The sequence below is a fragment of the Gambusia affinis genome, linkage group LG17 (genome assembly GCF_019740435.1).
Source record: "Gambusia affinis linkage group LG17, SWU_Gaff_1.0, whole genome shotgun sequence".
Taxonomy (NCBI): domain Eukaryota; kingdom Metazoa; phylum Chordata; class Actinopteri; order Cyprinodontiformes; family Poeciliidae; genus Gambusia; species Gambusia affinis.
The window spans coordinates 7,226,709-7,240,652 of NC_057884.1; the positions used below are offsets into that span (position 1 = coordinate 7,226,709).

At 40.0% G+C, this 13,944-nt stretch overlaps 1 protein-coding gene across 12 annotated transcripts in view; it reads left to right on the forward strand.

Moving 5' to 3' along the window:
- The window catches only part of dab2ipb (DAB2 interacting protein b), a 156,417-nt gene that overhangs the window by 104,658 nt on the left and 37,815 nt on the right, over positions 1 to 13,944 (forward strand). For all 12 annotated transcript variants that reach the window (XM_044144563.1, XM_044144564.1, XM_044144566.1 and 9 more), the window contains 2 exons: positions 2,035 to 2,133; positions 5,887 to 6,441. In XM_044144563.1, the coding sequence (XP_044000498.1) occupies positions 2,035 to 2,133; positions 5,887 to 6,441 (654 nt within the window). The remainder of the gene's footprint in view (positions 1 to 2,034; positions 2,134 to 5,886; positions 6,442 to 13,944) is intronic.

Here is a 13,944-nt window from a genome sequence, read left to right on the forward strand (position 1 = left end):
TTTTCAAGACTCATGTCTTTTGCCAGTGAAACAAGAGATTTGTATTTTGATAAATTACAGATTTGGGGTTGATTGATTGTAAGCCAAAGCCCAACATAGGAGAGTTCTGTTTTATCCCTGTGACCTAACACAGAAATGATTGGCACTTACAATTTTTTTTCCTCTCCACTGCTACAACCTCTAGCCTCCTGAAATAGTCCTTTTGGTATACTTCCACTAAACGCTCTACCACTACCACTATTTTTTAGTTCATACACCCATGAAGGTTTTAGAAGAAGTCAGTATGTTCTGTTTTCCTCTTTCCAGAATCATTAATTGTGCATTTTGGTTTTAAAAAAGGTCTTAATAAATTGTCCCTGCATCGAGAAAAGGGTTGCCACAATGACTAGCATTCAGAAAATTGTTACCAAGCTGATTTAGGGTCTCTCCACGCTTTGTTTTGGTTTCATTGCCTGGAACTTTACTCATGATGACTCAACGGTCTCATCAGTGTTGTTTACAGGCTCAGCAGGCAGCAGTGGAGCTCCATACCCCTCTGTATGTGCTAGCTGCTAATGATCCAGATTTGATACCCAGCAGAGAGAAGGGGGTTGTGGAGGAGGGAGCGTAAACTCTGTGTTTGTTAATCACTAACACATTCATCTAAACGTTGTTACAGGCTCATAATATGTACTTTAAGTGGTATGTTCACAGCTTACCCTGCTGCTATAACTGCTGCTGTTTCAAATTGTTGTGTTGATTTCCTCTGATGCCTGGGTCAATTGAAATCCTGAATCTGATTGTTTTATGTTGTTTTTTTTTTTTTATTATTTTATTGAATTTTTTTCCATCTCATTTACTGTTCTGACTTCTTTACATCAATCAGAGATTAGAATTAGTTTTCTTGGTCAATGTTTCAGCTGACCAGTTCTTAGAGTCAAAAACCTTTTTTTTTTTTTTTTTGATAGTTTTAAGACCAAATATTTACAAAAATTAAAAGATAAAAAGTAAAACAATAAACAGCTGGAAGTAATGTTTGATATTTCTGGTTGAAAAGTGGTTGATCAAGTACTACATAGCATATGTCAAGAGAAAAAATGAAAGGTTTTAGACTGGTATAACAAAACAACAAAAGACAATCAATAACTAGAAATAAAAAGGCAATAAAATACAGCTGTATTCTTCAGCAAGATCTTTTATTGAACATTTATTAAGAATCTATTTATGATGATGATGACGATGATGATGATTCCATATGCTTTGGATAATTTTCCAGTTGAAAAGTGACAACCTGAGAAACAGAAAACGTCTTAAACTCCTTTGTCCTGTTTTAGATACTAAGTCTGAACTACAAAGCGCATTGCTTATGGTTGCATGAGATCACAGAATATATTATCCCCCCCAAAAAAAATTTAAATTAAATTTTCCTAACAAAGACATCTTAGAAAAGAGACACTGCTGAATATTTCAGATGACTTGAGTAAAAACGCTAAGTACCATTAAATCAGGCTGCTGTCGAGCAAAAAGAGCTTCTCCAATTTGCATAACAGTGAGCTACTCTTTTCTATATGTCTGAATGTTTCCTGGACGTTAAAAGGAAGAAAAGGTCAATGAAGCTGTGACCTTTGGACAGCTTGTTCTTGTCTGATTGGTCATTCTTTGTGGTCTGATTGGAAACTGCCCACAGTACTGTACATACAGTCAGACTGTAGAGTCAGATTTTTAACAATTTCTTTGAAAAAATAATTATGTATATATAGATTTGTGTATATAGCAGAAGATACATCATGTAAACACACAAGCAGTGAAGCTGACTTCACTGAGGCTGTTTCTATCCATCGTGAAACTAGCCAAAATGACAAGTCATTTCCCAACGGTCATTTTCTGTCTCCTGTCATCCGCTTCTGTTTATTTTTCACAAGGTTATTTTTCTCTGGCTGCTAATGTGATGCATTTTAACTGGGTTCACCGTGAAAGCTTCGCCGTTTCCTTTCTTGCGTGAGGCTCGATCATTGAAGCATTTGTTTTCCTCCTGTCTTTCTGCCTCTGCTGTAGGTCACCACCTCCACAGGAAGCAAATGTTTTTCCTGCCGTTCGGCGGCCGAGAGAGACAAATGGATGGAGAATCTGAGGAGAGCCGTGCAGCCGAACAAGGTATGTAAATGCACGCGATGTGCAAGGGGACAGGGGAGCCGTTGGGCAATCAGCCCATATGAGCTCGGGTGTCCCAAATCCGAGACCTCGCTCTGCAACACAGATAAAGACGCATTAAAGTGTCAACAAGGTCAGCTCTTTGTACAGACTTCAACTTAAGGGTTTAGGATTCTCTGGTGAGATGAAAAAACACTTAAATTGCTTTCATCTGTTGTGCAGCAAAGATTTAGGTGGTAAGCATGTCAAGGCAAGAAGATTTCCCGATTCAAAATATGCGATATGTTCATTTCTACATGTGCCATTACTTAGATATTTGGATATTTGCTCTGCCGAGATAGGTGCTCGCTAAACTCCACATGTTTCTTGTGATGATAGGATAGAACTTCAACATGCCTTCAGGTAAAAAAAATAAATAAAAATAAAAATTGAGCTTTGGAGATTCTTTTCTTTTTTTTTTTTTTTTACTTCCTTTACCATGATGATTACTGTGTGGCGTGGAAAGCCATAAATATAAATTTTAATCCAGCAAGGTCAGTGTGTTTAAGGTCTTCATGTCTGGTCATATAAACTCTAATGAACTATAAAGTAAGGAAAGTTATAAAAATAATTCAATGAAATTATTCAGTTCAATTAATTTTTACAGAGATGACTCAGGGTACCAATAAGTGCAAAAAAAAATATAAAAATCAAAAACATGGATATACATTTCCCCTCCTGAATAAATGTATTCAAACTAAAAGTTGATCTTGCAATGTGTTGAACTTATTTTGAGGTCTTTTGCACACTGTTGATAAGAACTGTTGCATTACCGTATTCAATAAATGGACAAACAGATTTTAAACTGTGATACACAAAGTAATATCACATCCCGCAACTGCAGCAGTATTTGAGCACCGCCAGAGCTAGACTGAAACAAGACTGATGTAGAGGTTTACCAATGACACCGGTGGAAAATTAATGTTCAAATGTTCTCTTTTAAAAATGCTTATTTTAATGTTCCTACTCGTAAAAGCCTCTTTCATTTCACTGGAACAGAACAACAAAATAAAAATAAATAAATAAATAAAAGTCAAGTAACTGTAGCAAGACCTAAAAACTGATGTGTACAGATCCAATTAGAGAGAGTTTGGAATAATAGACACACATTGGTGTCTTGAAATGTGCTACAACTGATGGATACATCCCTAAAAAAGCTGCAGATGTAATCCAGTAAAATCATAAAATCATTTTCTTCCCACTTCAACCTACTTCTGTTGCCTTCTGTTGATCTTTCACATAAAATCAAAATAAAGCACCTGGGGCCTTGAGTCTGTAACATGACAAAAAAGCGAAAAGGTTCAAGGGGAACAAATATTTTTCACTTCATAGTGAGATTCATGCAAAGAGTCTAATTCAATTCAGATTCTGACACAGCACATCCAAATACTGTAGATCTTCGGCTGGCAGATGGGAAAGCAACCAGATAGTAGGACCTTTGTACAGGCTGAATGACTCACCACATGAAGCACTTAAGTTCGCTTTGGCAGGGTGAATGTGGTTGGGAAGTGATTGCTTTTTCAATCCCAGTGTGTAGGAGTGATTGTCTCCGGGATTGAGGGTGGATTGACCTGCAAAGCAACAAGAACGCATTCGGTAAAAAAAAAAAAAAAAATTGCTCAATGTCTTCAGACGAAAAATAACTGAATCGAGACACAAAGAGGAACCTGTGAATGTTTGGGTTTTTTTTGTTTTTCTTGGGAAGAAACATTTGGGTCTCTTTTTTTAGTGGAGATGAAAAGTCATGTCTTTAAAGTGGTGACATGGAGGATGTAGTTCGGCTTTTAGAGAGAAAGCTAAATATGATTAGTTTTATCTAGAAAATGTGTAGAAAAGAGTACTTTTCCTGAAAGAGGTCAACAACCAGACATCTCACACCTTGTAACCTATATATCCCCTCTGTGTCAGTCAGTGACAAAAGGAAGTGCAGAATGAGTCAGAAATTGCAAAACCATGACATCAGGAAAAAATAAAAAATAAATAAAATGTTACTGTTTCCCATCTTCTCCGCCTAGCATTCATCAATAACAGTCCTAATAAATATGCCTGCATGAAAATAATAACTATCTTTGCAACACAGGCAAAAAAAAAAAGCCTTCACCTGTTGAAGTGTGTTTTGCTGTGAATGTTAATGCTGCAAGGCATCATGGGACAGCAGCTCTCCTTTCATTCTCTTAAGGACGATCCTTGTATTAAGCGCTGAAGTGGGTAAGAAAGGAATTGCTGCAGCTCAGATTATCGCTGATTTAATAAGCTCTTATCACAGCTGCTGTTGCTTCAAGGTCATTTATCTCAGTTAGGAGCAAATCTTACATTAAAAAACAAACAAACAAAAGAAAACAAACCTGAGTGCACTGATAAGCATTTTAGCGCTCTGACTTTTAGCTCCCTCTTTATGCAGAAGCCGCTTCTCTATCATACAGTCTTTAGAAAAAAGGTGCGCTAGCCACAGCGCTAAGGAATTTTGTGTAGCGGCCCATCATTGTAGAGTAAATGAAAGTGATGCAAAGTTGTCCTTTTATTTTTACTAATAAAAATCAAAACTGTCAAAAATCAAATCCCCCTGATGCCCGTAACCCTAAATAAGACTCAGTGTGATCAACTGCCTTAAGAAATCACTATAACTACTTCAGATCAAAAAAATCATTTATGCTACTCATTCACCGTAGCATAAATGAGTCTGTTCTACGAAGACCTCAGAGGTTCGTCAAATAACATTAGTGAGCAGACAAGATCATGAAGACGAATCAGCAGAGCACCGAGGTGCAAGAGAATGTGGTGGAAAAGATTGAAGCAGGAATAAGTAATACAATAATATCCAGAGCTCGAGAAAAACTCTTGAACCATCTTAAGCGGCTTATTTTTCCTGCATCACACTGAATTATGTATTTATCCATTAATAAATCCTGTTTATTTGTATAGCACATTTCATCAATGTAGCAGTTCAAAGTGGTTTCCGTCATGAAAACATAAAAAAAAAAAAAAAAACAATACAGTCAACAATTTTGAAATCAATAAGAGACAATACATTCTGTCAAGTGCTGTCATTAAAATCATTAATACACATCAAATCTATCGTTCGGTTTTCCATTTATTATGATTCAAAGGCAACTCTAAAACATGTGGGGTTTTAGTCTTGGTTTGTAGGACCTCAGTGTTTCAGCTTCTTTGCAGTTTTCTGGAAGTTTGTTCCAGATTTGTGGTGGATAGAAGCTGAAAGCTGCTTCTCCATGTTTACTTAGACTTAGTTTGATTCAGTATTTGAGGAATCCGAGGGCGTCTTTGTGACTTTTTAGAGGTCTGGTATTTCATTTTCAAAATGTCAATATCAGCTGCTCTCTCTTTCTTTCTCTCTCTCTCTCTTTTTTTTCTTTTTTGCTAGTTTTTCAGTGAAATATGAATGACGTGGCAGACCACCTCAGTCAATGACCTGAAATGCTTCTTGCATTTACAGAAAAACAAGGGAAATTTCTTTGCTTTTACATGAATTGAAATCAAAGGGCATGTTTGAAACCCCCCACCCCCCCCACCCCCCGGTGAAGAGTTGTTTTTAGTCATTTAAAATAGAAACGCAGCTTAATCCGAGATGTTTTAATGTACTGAACATGTTCGCCGCCTGGGAACATCAGTGAATTTGAGGTATTTCTGCAGCTATTTTCTTGTTCCCTCCCACACGCTCTCAAGGTTAACTCAGTTCCTGTTCTCCTCCCTCTTCAGGACAACAGTCGGCGGGTGGAAAACATGCTGAGGCTGTGGATCATCGAGGCCAAGGACCTGCCGGCCAAAAAGAAATACTTCTGCGAGCTGTTCCTCGATGACTCACTGTACGCTCGCACCACCTGCAAGCTCAAGACCGACAACCTGTTCTGGGGGGAGCACTTCGAGTTCAGCAACCTGCCCGGCGTCCGGAGCATCGCGGCGCACCTCTACAAGGACACGGACAAGAAGAAGAAGAAGGACAAAAACAACTACATCGGCCTCGTCAGCATCCCCGTCCTGGCCGTCACCGGGCGGCAGTTTGTGGAGAAGTGGTACCCGGTCAGCACGCCCACCCCGCCCAAGGGTAAGACGTCGGGCCCCATGATCCGGATCAAGGCCCGCTATCAGAGCATGAACATCCTCCCGATGGAGATGTACAAGGAGTTTGCGGAGTACACCACCAACAACTACATGATGCTGTGCTCGGTGCTGGAGCCGGCCATCAGCGTCAAGAACAAGGAGGAGGTGGCGTGCGCGCTGGTGCACATCCTTCAGAGCACTGGCAAGGCGAAGGTTAGTGATCCCCACCTCATTCTCTGTTTTATTGGTTTCCATTCAGCCCTCGCTCCTGTTCTCCGCAGGAACGCCGCAGATAAAAAAAAAAAAAAAGAAAAAGAAAAAAAGGGACGATGTTGGCCCATTATTTCGCCGTGAGCCTCTGACTTCACATTACAAAAGCTCAGAGAGGTTAACAATTCCTCTGCCGCCTGCTCATCCGGTGAACTCCTGACCCCAACCCACCACTTTAAACACAGCCGCAGCGCCAACGGCAGACACACAAGTGATTTCTTCTCGACATAACCACCTGAATTACAGTCAGGACTCGAGCTAATCCCTTACATGCATCTCCTGCAGTGCTTCGCGGCATACCGAAGCACAAAAATATTCACCGCCGGCTGCAGATTAGTTCACTACAGCTGCGGCTAAGTCTCCCATGACAGCAGACCGTTGGACTCAAATAACCCTTTATCCGTCTACCCAAATAAAAGAATCATTGTACTTTGCTGAGCAACACTGTTGAAAGGGTTGAGAGAGAAAAAAAAGTATGTCCTCTTATCTGTCTCTGAAGGAAAAAAAAAAAAAGCTCAATTGCTTCCTTTTTACAAAGCCAACCAGAAACAGCTTGAATCCCAGAAGTTTTAAATTGGCTTGGAAAAAAAAACAAAAAAACACATGCAGTTACATGCATAAAAATCTGCATACAATGCAGACAGAGCTTGTTAATCATCTATATCCAGTGTCATTCCTGCTGAGGCACTTAGTGTGAACATATTTTTAAATGTGGCATATGAACTTTATGAAAAGCACAATTTCAGAAGCTACGCATATTTTATTGACTTTTGCACTCTGTCACTTAGCAGCTAGTTGCTGGTAACAAGCAACACCAAGGTTTTTAAAAGTTAAGAGCTCCCTTTATTCCCCAAAGGTCAGGCAGAGTGCACAGCAGACATGTGGAACAATTCTCTCTGGTCTGATGAAACCAAAACTAAAGTGTCTGACCTAGTTATGAAGCACTACTTTTGGCAGGAAACTAACACCAGACACTACCCTGAACAAAAACACCCTAAAGTGAAACATGATATCAGTGGCATTTAGCTGTAGGGGTAGATGATGGTAATATGGATATACCTGAACGCAGAGGGATTGTGAGTAGATGGTTACGCTAAACATGACGCCAGATCTACAATGGAATAGCATGTTTATGTCTTAGGATGACCTGGTTGAAATCCTTTTTTGTTTGTTTGTTTTTTTATTTAAGCATGTATTGTCCAGTTGTTTGGTACTCAGACAGAATTGTTTTCTGTCAAGTTTGAGGCCCCAAGCAGATTTACCTTCCCAAGTGAAGCATTATGGCTTTCGCCTTGATATACTTACACATATACAGCTCTGGAAAAACTAAAGAGACCTTCTGTATCTCATGGTTCTTCCACCAAATATTGATTTCTGAACTCTTCCCGAGTTAAACCATTAGTATTCTTGTTTCTAAAAGAATATGGACTTGTTTTCTTTGCATTATCTGAGGTCTGAAAGCACTGCATCTTCTTCGTTATTCAGATAAACCCTCACACTCACTTGTATTATTATTTGTACCATGTATTTTCCAATGATGACTGTTGTTATATATATATTATGATGTTTGTTGTTGTGGTTTTGTTTTTTCTCTTTCTGTGGGTTTAGAAGCAGACCTTTTTTCTCTTCTCTCTGCATATATATATATATATATATATATATATATATATATATATATATATATATATATATATATATGTACAAATGTAATGGACATCGAGTTAAAGCAAGGGAGAAAGGCAGTCGAAGAAGAAAGGAGTAGGGGGGAGAAGAAAACCTGCAGATAGAGAAAAAACTAAACTGAGAAATCACAACAACAAACAACATAAGCATATTAACAACAGTCATCATTGGAAAGTACATGCTACATGGTCATCCCAGATGTATTTATTGGCACACTTCTGAAACTCCTGAATTACCCTTAAATAGGCGTACAGCTTTGATTTATTAATAAAGAGAAAGTAACAGTGCTACTTTGGGCAACTTTTGTCTCTTTAGCTTGAACTTTGCTCCTTGTCCTCCATGGTTTACGACTGCAGTTTGTGCGTCGGCTTAGTTTTCACGACAGCTTCTCGGAGTTTTATCGCAGCCTTGCAGATTGATGAATGATTGGCATTTAAGAAAGAACGTCTGTCCACACAGCAGGACCAGCCCGTTGGTTTAGGCTGGTCTCTAATATCCGCTGATTGATTGGAGGACCAGGCCTCTGCTGATCCCCTGAGGGGCGAGGGCTACATCTTTAATTACCAATCAGTTAATCCTGTCCCTCTCACTAAAGCTCTTTTTAGGTCTTTCAGGCCTACTTGTTCACCTTGCGGTCATCTGTCATTTCTGGATTTCAGTTAAACTCTTCCTCTGGCACTGAGAAGTTTGCAAAAATCCCATCAGGAGCGAGTTGAACCGGCTGTGTTTTCCTGCTCGCGTTTGCAGTCTCGTTAGAGAAACTAGCAGGCAGCGGAAAGCTTTTGGACCGTCTTGCAAAGGCAAAATGTGGACTGGTAATTATTACAGCTTTCTTTATACTTGAAAGTATGTGGTGCTTTTTCATGCGGTGCCAAGCAGCACAAAGCAGAACCAACAAACCCCATTTCCGAAAATATTTCAAGCCTAAAATGGATATCTTCCCGCAGCAGCTCGGATGCTGCTCAGTTTTCTAGATCTTGCAGCCAACGTTGGACGGTTTGCTTTTAATACTTTAATGTTGAAGCCTCGTTTCATGTTGCAACAACTTAGTCATGGTGCAAAAATTGCAGAGTTATATTTAGGAATCAAGCTGTTGAAGGTGAGCCATGACAAAATCTTGTAGTGGAGGTACTACTGGTCTGTTTCTGCAAATGTTCAGCAGACATTTTGAATAATTCTGTCCTATACTATGTATGGGTAAGTCTGAAACTGTCAGTCTGATGTTTGTTTTTTTTAAGAATGATGCTTTTTGTTGACTGAACTCTATTTGTGTTTATATTATTTACACATAATCAGACCCTATTCGCTAAACAGGAGAACAGTTTTTATTTGTAAAAACGTTAACCATGTAGAATCGTAAAAAAACAAACAAACAAAAAAACAGATTCTGCTTAAAAAGTAGGCACTATTTTGTGTTTTTTGTGCTTTTTTGGCACAATTTGCCCCATAAATGCTCCTGCAAGGCGCTGTATCTCATCTGTTGCGGCCTGCTGTTTAGCGATGCAAAATTCTGCTTGGAGCAGTCAACGGTTAGCAACCGGGTTGGATTCCTGTTCTCTGTTTTGTCATTTTTTATCACTCATCAGCGTGTAATTACAGCCCTGCTCGGTTGAACACTCGCTCGTCGTCTGTCCACTTTCACCGTCCTTTTCTTCGATCATCTTTCCTTTCATGCTTCGCCGCGTCCCGAGCCCGTCTCTCTCTCTGTTCCCTCTCTGTCTCTGGGGAGATGTCAGTACTGGTGCCCGTATTGATGTCTGGGCACAGCGGTAAGCAGAGACACACCCTGCATCTGTGGCAGCCCGTGCCAGCTCTGCTCACACACAAGAATAAACCCCAACATGTCGCAAAGTCTGACGTTGTTCAAGATGTTTACGACGGAATGTGTTCCAACCTGTTTTATTAAAGTTTTTGAGACAGAGAGACCTAGAACTCTGCGCTCCGAGCCTCCGATCCCGGTGAAATACCGCTACATCCTCAAACCTCAGACAGCGCTATTAGAAGCCCAACATCTGTGCTGGAATTGCCTGCAGAAGTTTGCTCTCCTTTTTATCTGAAAACATCCACTCCCGGCTCAAATTCTTCGGGTTATTGATCTAGTCGTCTCGACGCCTCTGCCCTCAGATAGATTACGTTCTAATTTTGCTGCCGCTTCTCTCGGCTGCACAGACTCTGGGAAGCGACAATGGGAAGGATTTATTCTGGTGATAAATGTCCATGGGAGGGTGATACTCAGGATATTACGCCACTTCACTGCTCCTCGAGGTAAACTGTCAGCCCTGCTTAACAGAGGGGAACTACATGAATCTGTACGCTTTTCATCCCTTACTGTAAACTGCAGCACAGCCATAACTCTTATAAAAAAAATAAAAATAATAGACTGCCGTTAGTATTATGTTTTATGCTACAGTTGTCTGCAAGTATTCTTAATCCCATATTTTAGATGTGTTTCTCATGTTTAGATGCTTTTTTTTATAAACTGTTAATCTCATCGTTTTGATATCAAGGAGGAGAGGGTCTACTCGCGTCTCGGTGAGCTACGTTCACGAACAAAAAGAGAGAGAGAAAGCATATCATATTCCTAAACTGTTCAATAACTACCGCATGATTTATTTTATTTATTTTTTTATTGACCGCTACCTGACAGCGCAGAGTGATGGAGGAGGCGTGGGAATGCATATGAAGCAATTTACGGTGACCTTGCAGGAGGAACGCGTTTTCTCTGGTCGTGAACAATTAGATCCGCAGTTACCAACAGGAGATGACCTTCTGCGAAAATAGGAACGTTTCACAAAACATGAAACCAAGCAAAAAAATATGTATCTCACAAAATCTATTTGTTTCTATAGAAACCAGAAAATCTTAAATTGTTCCTGCTGCTGCTTAAGTTAAAACAATTTCATAAAATTGCAATTTATTTTTGCCAAGTGGGATAAAACTACAGTATAGACTGATCACCTGAAAATGTGTCGGTAAGTTTCAAGTGCTTATTGCACACACAATATACATAGAGCTTGCATTTTGGCCCCAACAGAAGCACGTCTTGTCCATAGGCACATCTTCAGTTGAAAAACTAAGCTGCCTTATTACATAATGTCTGTGGTGAAGACCCTTTGGGACAGTAGTGTCAAACCCATTTTCATTTTGGGCCACATAGAGAAGTCCCCAAACGACGGCTGTGGCAGAATGCATTAATACAGGCCATTAACAAACTGTTAAAATATGAATAAATTGCTGTTTCTTCCTCCAGTGAGTACTTCAGGAAATAGATAATACTGGACATCTTTTCACATTGAAGTAATTTGGCAGTGCACAGATTAAAATCTCTCTGATTTGTTTGGCAAAATAATATTCAAGCTCAAAAATTATTTTAGAAGCTTCTTTTTATGCGCCCCCCTGGAGTTTAAAGGGCCACATGAATTAGCTAAGGTGGTCTGGATTTGGGGCCTTGAGTTTGACACATGAGGTTTAAAACTGTCTCTGAAAAAACACTAGAAATCTTTCACCCAGCTAAAGCAGTTATCAATCGTGATGAAGAAGAAATGTCCTAAAGATGTCTCTAAAGGACCTTGACACACTTTAGGATGAAATCCATGCCAAACCAGCCGGTGACACTGATATTTCTGAGGTGTATGACACTCACTGTAAGGCCCCCTGCAGCCAGACTTGCTTTTCCTAATGATCATCTGTTTCCTGTTTCTGTGGCCAAAGGCGAAGCTCGGCGCCTTCGGCAGGAGGTGCCTTCATTTCCATCAGGCCCTCGGTCCTTGTCGTCAAGCCAATGTGACCCTCACAGGAAATGCTGCAGGCTATCATGCTGTAATACTAGGCACAGATCCCCCAGGTGGAGAGACCCAGGTGGTTGAGGGTGAGGGGGGAAAGTTCTAGCAAGATGAGGAGAGTGAAGGACGGAGCGACTGTCATGGCTCCATTTTTTTTTTCTTTTTACCTTTAAATCTTTACTCAGTTTTTGCCTTTGGAAATATAACCTAGCCCAATTGGTCTCCAGGGCTTGATGTTGATTTTTCGTGGTTTTCTTATTACTAAACACCTACATTCAGTTTTACATTTGTCGTCCAGTTCCTGTTAAGTTACCCATACCGATTTTTGGTCTGTTCTGTTTGTTCTTTAAGAATGATCATATAAGGGCACATAAGGATGTTTCTAGTCTTTCTTACAAGAGCAACCATGAGTTACTTATATTAATGGTGGTTATATGAGAGAGCAGTCCCTATAAAATAAGATTTTACAAATGTTTGTTCCTATTTTATTTCCTATTTTCTTTAGCATCGCTAGCAGCGTTAGCATGGTTCATGTATGTTACTCACATGTACAGTTTTTACATCTGTCTGTTTTCTACATATTGTAGTCGGAGTGTTTTCATCCATCAGACCAGAAACTATAATAAAATATTTTATACATCTTTGTCTAAGCTCATCAAAAATTTTGATACCTGGTCCTTTTTTTCTGTTCAGATTTTGTCGAGTCACTCAGCAGGAGCATCGACACAGAGGAGTGCTGTTGTCAACACCCTTACGTGTGATACATAAGGGTGACTTTTTTTCAAAGTCAATACTTTGAAAAAAAGTTGGATTTTTAAGTATCCACCTGTCCAGTCAATAGTGAGAGCTGATATGGCTGAAAATCTCAGTATCTTGGCGCTTTTCTCTTGTCTCAACAGCTTTTGTGAGTTTTTTTTTCTTCTGATAAATTTTAGCCTTTATACAGCCTAAATTAGCCATTAATAAAATTAATTAATGTAATCCCATGGAAAAGTCTCAATTAGTGCGCTGATGGATGTTGTGCCAATAGCAGCATTTCCAGAAAGAATATTCTGAGCTGGTTTGAACAGCCCAGATTACACAAGATCATAATCATGCAGTGTTACATCATGTTGATCGTTTCACATCTGCCTGATCAGAGTGTTTGGGTTTCACACCCCGAAGTGGGTTGAATTGATCTGTCAGGCAGCATCCCCCCGCTTTCAAACTAATCTTTGTTTTTTTATTCACGTTCAGTTTTTAGCACTATTGCTTTTTATCTCCATAGAAACGCACAGGGCTTTTAAACAGAAGCTGTCAAACTGGGGCCGAAACGGTACTTTTGTTTTCGTTTCTCTCTTTGTCCCAGCGCCACGACGGCCGCGTTCACTTCCAGAACTTGACGGCGCGTCATTTGCTTCAGAATACAGCAGAACAGAGATTTCAACAGACTCCGTTCCATACTCTTTATTAGCCCAGACGAGCCTCACTGCTCTGCTGACCCGTCTCTCGCCCTTATATTCATGGCGCTCCTTCTATCCCTGAACTCTTTGTTGGGATTTTTGAGGCATGGTTTGGTTGATGGGATGTGGCAGCATTTTAGAGAGTGTTCTACTTCTCCTTATTAGCACTGAAGCAGAGGGAAGGAGGCAGGGAGGAAGGGAGGAGGGGGGCTCAGTCTGCAAGACTGAGTGAGTGCTTTAGAAGAAACACTAAAGGATGACACGAGGGAACAGGGCGCCGCTCCAGTCTCTGCTTAAAATGTAATTGCTTTGGCTTTCAGGATGCTTGTGCTTCTGTATGGTAAAGCTAATTAAACCAAATCTTATGCGGCTAGTTTGCGGCCTTTTTATCCATCCTAATGTGGAGGAGGTGATCGCAAACTTTACTTTCATTTAAATCCATAACAAGACGTCTTAAGGATTAAAAAACAAAAATAAGGAGCATGAAGAGCTGCGATTTATCACAGAAGCATCTCCGTCGTCACAAAAAGCCGTCGTAT